Here is a 13,025-nt window from a genome sequence, read left to right on the forward strand (position 1 = left end):
CTAGGGGGCGTGGCAAGTTCTGGAGCACAAGTCTTCAATACTATTGCCGGAATGTTGTCAAGGCCTGTAGCCTTTGCAGTATCTAGCGCCCTCAGTCGTTTCTTGATATCACGTGGAGTGAATCGAATTGGCTGAAGACTGGCATCTGTGATGCTGGGGACCTCAGGAGGAGGCTAAGATGGATCATCAACTTGGCACTTCTGGCTGAAGATTGTTGCAAGTGCTTCAGTCTTATCTTTTGCACTGATGTGCTGGGCACCCCCATCATTGAATATGGGGATATCCGTGGAGCCACCTCCTCCTGTTAGTTGTTGAATTGTCCACCACCATTCACGACTGGATGTGGCAGGACTGCAGAGCTTAGATCTGATCTGTTGGTTGTGGGATCACTTAGCTCTGTCTATTGTATGATCCTTAAGCTGTTTGGCATGCAAGTATTCCTGGGCTGTAGCTTCACCAGGTTGACACCTCATTTTGAGATATGCCTGGTGCTGCTCCTGGCATGCACTCCTGCACTCTTCATTGAACCAGGGTTGATCCTCTGGCTTGATGGTAATGGTAGAGTGGGGGATATACCGGGCCATGAGGTTACAAATTGTGGTTGAGTACAATTCTGCTGCTGCTGATGGCCCACAGCACCACATGGATGCACAGTTTTGCATTGCTAGATCTGGTCAAAATTTATCCCATTTAGCACGGTGGTAGTGCCACATAACATGATGGACGATATCCTCAATGTGAAGACGGGACTTAGTCTCCACAAGGACTGTGCAGTGGTCACTCCTACCAATACTGTCATGGACAGATGCATCTGCGGCAGGCAGATTGGTGAGGATGAGGTCAAGTATGTTTTTGCCTCTTGTTGCTTCCCTCACCACCTGCTGCAGACCCAGTCTAGCAGCTAGGACTCGACCAGCTCCGTCAGTAATGGTGCTATCGAGTCACACTTGGTGATGGACGTTGACGTCCCTCACCCAGCGTATATTCTACGCCCTTGCCACCCTCAGTGCTTCCTCCAAGTGGTGTTCAACATGGAGGAGTGCTGATTCATCAGCTGAAGGGGCTGGTAGGTGGTAATCAGCAGGAGATTTCCTTGCCCATGTTTGACCTGATGCCATTAGACTTCATGGGATCCAGAGTCACTGTTGAGGACTCCCAGCGCAACTCCCTCCTGACTGTATACCACTGTGCTGCCGATAGGACAGGACATACCCAGGGATGGTAATGGTCATGTCTGGGACATCGTCTGTAATGTACAATTCGGTGAGTATGACTATGTCAAGCTGTTGCTTGACGAGTCTGTGGGACAGCTCTCCCAACTTTGGCACAAACCTCCAAATGTTAGTAAGGAGGACTTTGCAGGGTCGTTTCCAGTGCCTAGGTCGATGCTGGGTGGTCCATCCGGTTTCATTCCTTATTGACAACTCAGTTGTACCTATCGAATTTTTAGCCATTAAGTCCAACTGAGAGGCTTGCTGGGCCATTTCAGAGGACATTTTAAGACTCAGCCTCATTGCTGTGGGTTTGGAGTCACATGTAAGCCAGACCAGGTAAGGACAGCAGATTTCCTTCCCTATAGGATATTAGTGAACCAGATGGGTTTTGCGACAATGGTTTCATGGCCATCATTAGACTAGCTTTTTAATTCCAGATTTTTTTTATTAATTGAATTCAAATTCCACCTTCTGCCATGGAAAACCCTGGGTCTGTGGATTACTAGTCCAGTGACAATACCACTATGCCACCACCTTCCCTTGGAGAGGTTTGAGATAATTAAAGAGAGCCAGCACGGAATTGTAAAAGGCAGACTGTGCCTGACTAATCTAATTGAATTTTTTGGTGAAGGAAAAGCAATGGATGGTGTCTATGTGGATTTTAAGGAAACGTTTGATAAAGTACCACATAAAAAAGCTGGTAAACAAAATTGAGGCTCATGGAGTAGAAGAGTCAGTGTCAGTTTGGATAAAAAGTGGCTTAAAGACAGAAAACAGCGAATTGTAATAAATGGTTATTTTTCAGACTGGAGGATGGTAGACAGTGGTGTTCCCCTAGGGTCAGTGCTGGAAAAATGTTTTTTTGATATTTTTATATATATATATATATATAAATGACCTAGCCTTTGGAATACAAAGTAAAATTTCAGATTTTGCCGGTGATACCGAACTTGGAGGCATGGTTGGACAGATGATTTCAAAAGGAAATTGACTGGGCACCCGCGGCTACAGGAATTGAGCAGGGGGAATGGAACTGACTGGATTGTTCTACAGAGAGTCGGCATGGACTTGATGGACCGAATGGCCTCCTTTAGTGCCATAATGGCTCTCTGGGGGGAATTTTATGCTCTCCCCCTGCGCTGGATTTGGAGGCGGGGAGAGCATAAAATCAGGCGGGTTTGTGACGTGGGGAGTGGGGGAGATTGCGGGGCAACCCCGCCACCTGGCCGCCTCCATCCAAATTAAATCCAGGGTGGGAAGGACTCTGAATGGCTTTCCTGCCCCGCCACCAATTGAGGCCCTCAAGTGGGCAATTAATGCCCAATTAAGGGCCTCATCCCACTGTCGCTGGAATTAACCAGGCCTGTCGCTGCACGGGGAGCACACAAAGCAAACCTGTGTGGGTTGCTTGTCGGCTCCAGGGGTGGTGGGTTGGGGGGTTCCCTCATTAGTGCCTGATTGAAGGATCCGGCATCCAGAAGGGGAGACCCGGCTGAGAGCTACACCCCTTGCCTTGCTGCTGACCCCCCTACAAACCCTGCCCCCACTCCGCCAAACCCCTCCTGCCCTGACTCACCTGTGGACTGGTTCCAGGGCCTTGGGTGAATCAAATACCGGCAGCAGATACTGCCTCCGTAGTGGTGTTGCTCAGTTATAGAGCTGCTGGCCTCTGATTGGCTGACAGCTCTCAGCAGGTGGGAATTCCACCTCCAGGGTCCTTGATCCCAGGGAGGGCCCACTGCTGTCCACTTAAGTGCCTAATTGGCACTTAATCCGGCGGGCCTTCCCCAGAGGAGGTGACGCGGGGCTCTTGCCGGCACTTCTGCCGGTGGTCGAGTCCTGTTGCCCGGATAAAGTCCTGGGCAATTACTCTAAAAAAAAAGGTCGCCAAGGGACAGCACACAGCTAAGAAATAGGAGGGGGCCAATGATAGATCCTTGGGAGCCAACCAGAGGTGACTGTGCAGGTGTGGGAAGAGAAGCCATTGCAAGTGATACTGTGGCTATAATTAGTTAGATAAGAATGGAACCGGGTGAGAACAGTCCCACCCAGCTGGAAAACAGTAGAAAGGATTTGAAGGAGGATGGTGTCATCAACTTTGACAAAGGCTGCAGACAGGTTGAGAGAGATGAGGAGGGAACGTTTACCTTTAACACAGTCACATAGGATATTATTTGTGACTTTGATAAGAGCCATTCTGGTGATGTGGCAGGCCGGAAACTTGATTAAAGGGATTCAAACATGGAGTGCTGGGAAAGATTGGCATAGATTTGGGAGGCGACAAGACATTAAAGGACTTTGAAGAGGAAAGGGAGATCCGCAACCGAGGATTCACCACCCCCCCCAACTGTGGTTGACAGGGCCTTCAACTGTATTCGGCCCATTTCCTGCAACTCTATCCTCACCCCTTCCCCTCCCTCCCAGAACTGCGACAGGTTCCCCTTGTCTTCACTTACCACCCCACCAGCCTCCACATCCAAAGGATCATCCTCCGCCATTTCCGCCACCTCCAGCGTGATGCCACTACCAAACGCCTCTTCCCCTCCCCTTCCCCTGTCAGCATCCTGAAAGGATTGTTCCCTCTGCGACACCCTAGTCCACTCCTCCATGACCCCACCACCTCATCCCCTTCCCATGGCATCTTCCCTGGCCAGCGCAGGAGGTGTAATACCCTGCCCATTTACCTCCTCTCTCCTCACTATCCAACGCCCTAAACACTCCTTTCAGGTGAAACAGTGATTTACTTGTACTTCTTTCAATGTAGCATACTGTATTCGCTGCTCACAATATGGTCTCCTCTACATTGGGGAGGCCAAACGCAGACCGGGTGACCGCTTTGCAGAACACCTCCGCTCAGTCCGAAAGCATGACCCCGAGCTTCCGGTTGCTGGCCATTTCAACACCACCCCCCTGCTCTCATGCTCACATCTCTGTCCTGGGATTGCTGCAGTGTTCCAGTGAACATCAACGCAAGCTCGAGGAACAGCATCTCATTTACTGATTAGGCACACTACAGCCTGCTGGACTGAACATTGAGTTCAATAATTTCAGAGCACGACAGGCCCCACATTTTACCTTTATTTTTAGTTATTTTTTCTTTTTTAAATATTTTTTTGGGTTTATTTTATCTTAGTTTGTTCAGTTTGCCTACCCACTTTTTTTTCATGCTTGTACTTGTGGCTGTTCAGTTTTCAGTCTGTTAACACCCTATCTGTACTAATGCTTTGCCTTTCAACACACCATTAATATATTGTTATGCCTTTGATCCATGACCTTCTGGTTAGTTATTCTCTGTGACCTTGTCCTATCTACACCTTCTCCTTTGTTATCTCTTGCCTCACCCCTGCTTTACTTGCTTAAAACCTTTCACATTTCTAATATCTGCTAGTTCTGAAGAAGGGTTACTGACCTGAAACATTAACTCTGCTTCTCTCCCCACAGATGCTGTCTGACCTGCTGAATATTTCCAGCATTTTTTGTTTTTATTTCAGATTTCCAGCATCTGCAGTATTTTGCTTTTATTATATTGGGGATAGGGTGGTAGTTTGCAAGGATGGTGGGGTCAGGAGTTTTTTTTTGAGGAGAAGGGTGGTGATGGTAGATTAAAAAGAGAGATGGACCTGAAGACTGAGAACCGTTAACAATATCAGCCAACATGAGAACCAGGAATGGAAGTTGGGTGGTTGACAGTTTAGTGGGAATAGTGTTGAGGGAGCAGGGGGTGGGTCTCATGGACAAGATGAGCTCAGAGAGGGCATGAGGGGAGGTAGGAAAGAACCAGGAGAAAGATGAGAGTTCAGGGCTAGGGCAAGGGGGAACTGTAGAAGTTTGACCCAGTGGGCTAGTGGAAGGGAGGGAAGTGGCAGAAGCAGCTGATTGGATGGTCCCAATCTTAGTGACAAAGAGGCCCATGAGCTCTATGCACTTATGTTTGGAGATGTGATGTAAAAGATCTATTTGTATTTTTCAGTGTATTATCTAACAGAACATTAGTAATAATATCCATGCACTATTTTAGCTGAATACCACAAGGTAAAAGTCCTAGCTTTAATGATGGAATTGAAGTAGAAAACCAAATACTATTGGTGATTGCTCTTCTGTTTTAATTTGAGGTGCGTGATACCACTGGTACAACAGAACAAGATGAAAGGGTTGGAGCAGATTCAATATTTGAAGTCAGATGAATGGGAACTCACACCCAGGAGTTACCAGAGACTTGATAATCTGGAGTATAGCCCACATTACACCAGTGACCTTGAACTGGAGCCTAAATTACCACCAGTGAAAAGCTTCTCAGAGTCTGAACACCAGGTTTTCTGTAAGCAAACCAGGGATGATTTCAACTTAAACGAAGCAAGGTCCATCATAAGTCATGCAGATCCTCTCTGTCCCTCAGAGAACAATATAAAGAAGCTTTCTCCAGGTTCCCAAGATTTTCTGTACAGAAGCTTGGAAGGATGGATAGGAGACCAAGGGCAGAAAACTCCAGTTCACCCCGAAGATGAAGAATCCATTCAAAATGCTTCTTTGTTAGATCAGTGCTCGGTCAGATCTTCTGATTCTAGCTTGGATGTACATTTTATGAAAGCATTGAACTACATTCCTGCATGGGAGTCTGAAACCATAGACTACTCTTTGCAGCTCACAGCTTGTTATCCTGTCAGTCAAGACGACCCTGATAACATGTACCCGCACCATTGTTGTGAAACAGGACATGATGTGTTTAATGAAACACAATCAGAGAATTATTCCAGCGCAGATTATAGAAGCAGCCCTTCTGAAAACCTGAAAGTTCCTGTCTCCTTAATTTTAAGTAACACTGGAAGCCCGGCACTGAAAACCAAAGTAGGCGACTCATCTCAGATGAAATTATTTGGAACAAAAAGCTCCCAGTGGGCAATCTCCTCATCGCCTAGATCTAAAGATGACAGCAACCAAACTTCAGCTGTATGGATGGAATCAGAAAAAGTAATGTATCTATCTTACATATCTAATACAGTCTTATAAAAATCCTAAAAAATTAGGTATGGAATAATTTCAACAATTTTAGATTGTAATCTCTGCTCCCATTTTGTTTTCTGTTTCTTTGCTGGTATTGCTTTTTTACTCTTTCTCTCTTCCCCCTGCCCACCCCCACCCTTTTTGCTTTCAGACAGCAGCTGTTCATGATTCTGCCATTCACACCTCCTTTAACTCATCTTTTATTTCTTTACTTGTCCTATTAAAAGTCCCTTTCGCCTTACACTTACTCCGGAGAATACTTGGCATCAGGTGGCAGGACCGTATCTCCAACACAGAAGTCCTCGAGACGGCCAACATCCCCAGCTTATACACACTACTGAGTCAGCGGCGCTTGAGATGGCTTGGCCATGTGAGCCGCATGGAAGATGGCAGGATCCCCAAAGACACATTGTACAGCGAGCTCGCCACTGGTATCAGACCCACCGGCCGTCCATGTCTCCGCTTTAAAGACGTCTGCAAACACGACATGAAGTCCTGTGACATTGATCACAAGTCGTGGGAGTCAGTTGCCAGCTATCGCCAGAACTGGCGGGCAGCCATAAAGGCGGGGCTAAAGTGTGGCGAGTCGAAGAGACTTAGCAGTTGGCAGAAAAAAAGACAGAAGCACAAGGGGAGAACCAACTGTGTAACAGCCCCGACAAACAAATTTTTCTGCAGCACCTGTGGAAGAGTCTGCCACTCTAGAATTAGCTTTTATAGCCACTTCAGGCACTGCTCCACAAACCACTGACCACTTCCAGGTGCTTGACCATTGTCTCTCGAGACAAGGAGGCCAAAGAAGAAGAAGAAGCCTTACACCATCAACTCTTTTGTCATTTAATTTCTCCTGCCTTCCACCCTATCACAGACCTTCCCTTTAGTTCTTTTTCCCACCCTCCCCCCTTTCACTTGTTTAAAACCTCTTACATCTCTAACTCTTCCCAGTTCTGATGAAAGGTCATTGACCTGAAATGTTAACTCTGCTTCTCTCCCCACAGATGCTGCCAGACCTGCTGAGTATTTCCAACACCCGCAGTATTTTGCTTTTGAAAGGCCTAAGTCACATGTTTCATGTGACTGATCAGGTTGCTATAATGTTACCTAGCTTCTTGGAAGCATTGCTAGCAGCTAATTGGACCATATAAATTTGAAAGGTTGATTAGTAGATTGAGAAATAGCTTTATCAATTGGTATGTATAGACCAATCAGACATTAAAATGTGCCAACAACTTGCACTTTTAGAACTCCTCTAACACAGAAAAACTTCCCAAGGTGCTGCACAGGAGCATTAGCAAAAAATTTATAAGAGCGCAGAGAACTTGGAGGGTTGTAGAGCTGGAGGAATGTAGAGATGGGGAGCAGCAAGATCATTGATGGAGGGATTTAAAAACAAAGATGAGACCTCTTTAAATAGCCTACCTTTTTAATACGACTAGCAGATCTGCTGTGGCATTGCTTGTGACAAGCCAGAGGATACGTTGAAAGGGAAGGGGTGGACATCTTGAGTGAAATCATTTGGAAAGCGACAATGGAGCAAGTATTTTTGGATTAGTGTAACAGCAGTGTAGCACTTGGCAGAATGAAAAAGGGTCCTGAGGTCTGGTAGTACTTTATGAGTAAGGCAACACTGGTCTGGAATCTACAGTTTGCAGGTCTCAGGTTTGAACATGCTACACAAAAGGGTGCAAGATCTAGCAGCACTGGTTAATGAATGTATGGTGTGATTGTTGTGGGAAAGGCAGCCCAAGGTTTGCCACCACTAGGGAGGGGCACATAAGGTGTGATAGTATTGAAGAGGTAGCAGAGCAACATCTGGTAACGGTCAACAATGGGGGGGGAGAGCAATTTCCAGGGGACAGATAAATAGAGTGCGGCAGCAGCTCCAGCAGCCGTCAGTGCAGTGGAGATGGCCACAGCAGCAACAGACACATTTGCAAGTAGCCAACTTTTGGAGAACTGAAAATGGCTTCTTATGGAGCAGTAGGAATATGATCGTATAAAACAATGATGTTCTCTGTTGACTAAGCAGTAAAATACAAAACTCTGGCATTGCACCACTGGCAGGAGGGTATAAATAGAGTGAGACATGTTTACAAAGTTAGAGTTTCCATTTTTAAACTGTGTTTTCAGATGTGGATGATACTGGCATTTTATTAATTTTTTTTATTCATTCATGGGGATGTGGCGTCGCAGGCTAGACCAGCATTTATTGCCCATCCCTAATTGCCCTTGAGAAGGTGGTGGTGAGCGGCCTTCTTGAACCGCTGCAGTCCATGTGGCGTAGGTACACCCACAGTGTTGTTAGGAAGGGAGTTCCAGGATTTTGACCCAGCGACAGTGAAGGAACGGCGATATATTTCCAAATCAGGATGGTGTGGGGCTTGGAGGGGAACTTGCAGGTGGTGGTGTGCCCATGCATTTACTGCCCTTGTCCTTCTAGTTGGTAGAGGTTGCCGGTTTGGAAACTGCTGTCTAAGGAGCCTTGGTGCATTGCTGCAGTGCATCTTGTAGATGCTGCCACTTTGCGTTGGTGGTGGAGGGAGTGAATGTTTGTAGATGGGGTGCCAATCAAGCGGGCTGCTTTGTCCTGGATGGTGTTGAGTTTCTTGAGTGTAGTTGGAGCTGCACTCATCCAGGCAAGTGGAGAGTATTCCATCACATTCCTGACTTATACCTTTTAGATGGTGGACAGGCTTTGGGGAGTCAGGTGGTGAGTTACTCGCCGCAGGATTCCTAGCCTCTGACCTGCTCTTGTAGCCATGGTATTTATATGGCTACTCCAGTTCAGTTTCTGGTCAATGGTAACCCCCACAATGTTGACAGTGGGGGATTCAGCAATTGTAATGCCGTTGAATGTCAAGGGGAGATGGTTAGATTCTCTATTGTTGGAGATGGTTATTGCCTGGCATTTGTGTGGCGCGAATGTTACTTGCCACTTATCAGCCCAAGCCTAGATATTGTCCAAGTCTTGCAGCATTTCTACACAGACTGCTTCAGTATTTGAGGAGTCGCGAATGGTGCTGAACATTGTGCAATCATCAGCAAACAATCCCACTTCTGACCTTATGATTGAAGGAAGGTCATTGATGAAGCAGCTGAAGATGGTTGGGCCTAGGACACTACTCTGAGGAACTCCTGCAGTGATGTCCTGGAGCTCAGATGATTGACCTTCAACAACCACAACCATCTTCCTTTGTGCTCGGTATGACTCCAACCAGTGGAGAGGTTTCCCCCCGATTCCGATTGACTTCAGTTTTGCTAGGGCTCCTTGATGCCATACACGGTCAAATGCTGCCTTGATGTCAAGGGCAGTCACTCTCACCTCACCTCTTGAGTTCAGCTCTTTTGTCCATGTTTGAACCAAGGCTGCAATGAGGTCAGGAGCTGAGTGGCCCTGGTGGAACTCAAACTGAGCGTCACTGAGCAGGTTATTACCGTGTAAGTGCCACTTGATGGCACTGTTGATGACACCTTCCATCACTTTACTGATGATTGAGAGTAGACTGATGGAGCGGTAATTGGCCGGGTTGGACTTGTCCTACTTTTTGTGTACAGGAAATACCTGGGCGATTTTCCACATGTCTGGGTAGATGCCAGTGTTGTAGTGGTACTGGAACAGCTTAGCTAGGGGCATGGCAAGTTCTGGAGCACAGGTCTTCAGTACTATTGCTGGAATGTTGTCAGAGCCCATAGCTTTTGCAGTATCCAGTGTCTTCAGTCGTTTCTTGATATCACGCGGAATGAATCGAATTGGCTGAAGTCTGGCATCTGTGATGCTGGGGATTTCAGGAGGAGGCTGGGATGGATCATCAACTCGGCACTTCTGGCTGAAGATTGTTGCAAATGCTTCAGTCTTATCTTTTGCACTGATGTGCTGGGCTCCCCCATCATTGAGGATGGGGATATTTGTGGAGCCACCTCCTCCAGTTCGTTGTTGAATTGTGCTCCACCACTCACGGGCTGGATGTGGCAGGACTGCAGAGCTTAGATCTGATCCGTTGGTTATGGGATTGCTTAGCTCTGACTATCGCATGCTGCTTACACTGTTTGGCATGCAAGTAATCCTGGGTTGTAGCTTCACCAGGTTGACAACTCATTTTGAGGTAAGCCTGGTGCTGCTCCTGGCATGCCCTCCTGCACTCTTTATTGAACCAGGGTTGGGTCTCCCAGCTTGATGGTAACGATAGAGTGGGGGATATGCCGGGCCATGAGGTTACAGATTGTGTTTGAGTTCAATTCTGCGGCTGCTGATGGCCCACAGCGCCGCATGGATGCCCAGTTTTGCATTGGTAGATCTGTTTGAAATCTATCCCATTTAGCCAGGTGGTAGTGCCACACAACACGATGGTGGGTATCCTCAATGTGAAGGCGGGACTTCGTCTCCACAAGGACTGTGGCGTGGTCACTCCTACCAATACTCTCATGGACAGATGCTTCTGCAGCAGGCAGATTGGTGAGGACGAGGTCAAGTATGTTTTTCCCTCTTGTTGGTTCCCTCGCCACCTGCCGCATACCCAGTCTAGCAGCTATGTCCTTTGGGACTTGGCCAGCTCGGTCAGTAGTGGTGCTACCGACCCACTCTTGGTGATGGATATTGAAGTGCCCCACCCAGAGTACATTCTGCACGCATGCTACCCTTAGTGCTTCGTCCAAGTGGTGTTCAACAAGTTGCCCTGAGGTAATGGTAATCAGCCTTCTCCTTCAGTTTCAGTAGATCTAAAAAAATCTTAAATTGATATTATAATACTGAGCTTTGTTACAATGGAATGTAGCTACAGTGATTTAGCAGTTATGGTATTGTATCAGTAACACTGAGGTTAGGAGCTCAAATCCCATCATAGCAAGGTGTGAAAGTGAATTATAGACTCTGGTAATTTGTGGGCTAGCATCAAGAAAAATAATGACTATAAAAGCAGCTAAATTGTTATAGTTCACAACTGATTCATGAATGTCCTTCAGTGAAGGGAAGTTGCCGCTCCTACCCAGTTGAACCCATGCTTGACTCTGGTTCTTGACATTTAATGCCCTCGGGGAAACTATGGATTGATTATAAATGGTGCTGTGCCAGTGTTGCCAAATTCCAAAGGTAAGTTTCTAAGAATGAATCAAATGAGGGAGTACAAACTTGAAAGAGGTTGGGGTTGGAGCAGCAGAGTGGTGATGGGGTTAAATAGTGAGTCCTGGAGAATCGTGCTCAGAGCACCCATAGGTAAGGGAGCATGAGCGTCAGGGAGAAAAGTAAAAAACACCTGAAGTAACGTCAGCACAGGGAAGGAGCTGATTGGTGAGTAGCTGGAGTTTCTTTTGGCAAAAGTCTTAAGGTTGAAGCATGGCAGGGCACCTCAGTCTCGTCAAATGCACATCCTGTGCCCTGTGGGAACTCCAGGATGTTTCTTGTGCCCTGTCCAACCACAAGTACAGGAAACATCAGCTAGGGGAGCTCGAGCTCAAGTTTTTGCAGCTTGAGCAGCAGCTGGCATCACTGCACTGCATCTGCGAGGCAGAGAACTACATGAATAGCACATTTCAGGAGAAGTTCACCCTGAATCTTGGGAGTGCAGGTGGAGTGGGAATGGGCAGATGGACAAGGAGGACCAGGCAGGTAATGCAGGAGTCCCCAGAGTACAGCTTGCTCTCTAAAATGTCTGAATACTGGTGAGGGCAATGGTTCCTCTGGGGAGTACAGCCAGAACCAAGTCCATGGCACCATCGATGGCTCAGCTGTACGGGGGGCGGGGGGGGGGGGCTGCAAGGAGGGAGGTCCTAAAAGCAATAGTGATAGGGATTCAATAGCTTGGGGAACAGGCAAGTGTTTCTGCTGCTGCAGACATGATTCTAGGCTGGTATGTTGCCTCCCTTGTGCCAGGGTCGAGGATATCACTGAGCAGCTGCAAAATATTCTGGGGGGGGGAGGGGTGGTGGGGAGTGGAGGAGAGATGTGGGTGTGAACAGCTCGTGGTCATGGTCCATATTGGTACCAATGGCATAGGTAGAAAGAGGGATGAAGTCCTGCAGGCAGACTTTAGGGAGCTAAAAAAAAAAATTAACAAACAGGATCTCAGGTAGGAATCTCCAGATTACCCCCAATGCCGCACACTATTGAGCACAGAAAGCGGAGATAGTGCAGATTAGTGCGTGGCTGGAGATAGTGCATGAGTGAAGGCTTTAGATTCCTGAGACATTGGGACCAGTTCTGGGGGAGGTGGGACCCTGTACAAGCTAGACGGTTTGCATGTCAACAGAGTCAGCACCAATATCGTCACAGGGAGGTTTGCTAGTGCTGTTGGGGAGGATTTAAACAAGCTTGATAGGGGGATAGGAACCTGGGCATAGATTCAAAAGGGAGAAAAGCAAAACTGAAAAGGGAAGGCAGAAAATTACTAAGCGAGTATGGAAAATAGAGGAACCAAAGGCTGGAAATTAGACAACAATAGAGTTTGGCAGTGCTTACTTCATTGTAAGGAATCTAGTAAATAAGGCAGATGAGTTGAAGGCACAGATAGATAATTGAAAGTATATTATAGCTATTACTGAAACATGGCTTAAAAAAGGGCAGGAATGGCAGATCAACATTCCTGCTGACAGGATTTTCAGATGAAATGGAGAAGGAGAAAAAAAAGGAGGGGCCCCAATTTGGTTAAAGGAACAATTACAGCTGGGATGAGAAGGGATGATATGCTAGAAGGATCATCAAATGATGCTGAATGGGTTAAACTGAGGAATAAAAAAAGGGACAATCACACTGCTGGGAGTGTATGGTAGGCCCCCAAACAATCAGAAGGAGATAGAAGAGCAAATATGTAGGCAAAT

The 13,025-nt window shown here is 47.0% G+C and overlaps 1 protein-coding gene across 1 annotated transcript in view; it reads left to right on the top strand.

Annotated features, from left to right (window-relative positions):
- The window catches only part of LOC137376697 (rho guanine nucleotide exchange factor 33-like), a 44,386-nt gene that overhangs the window by 10,910 nt on the left and 20,451 nt on the right, over window positions 1–13,025 (top strand). The window contains exon 4 of the mRNA XM_068045672.1: window positions 5,327–6,182. Coding sequence (XP_067901773.1) covers window positions 5,327–6,182 — 856 coding nt within the window. The remainder of the gene's footprint in view (window positions 1–5,326; window positions 6,183–13,025) is intronic.

Source organism: Heterodontus francisci, chromosome 13 (assembly GCF_036365525.1).
Source record: "Heterodontus francisci isolate sHetFra1 chromosome 13, sHetFra1.hap1, whole genome shotgun sequence".
NCBI lineage: Eukaryota > Metazoa > Chordata > Chondrichthyes > Heterodontiformes > Heterodontidae > Heterodontus > Heterodontus francisci.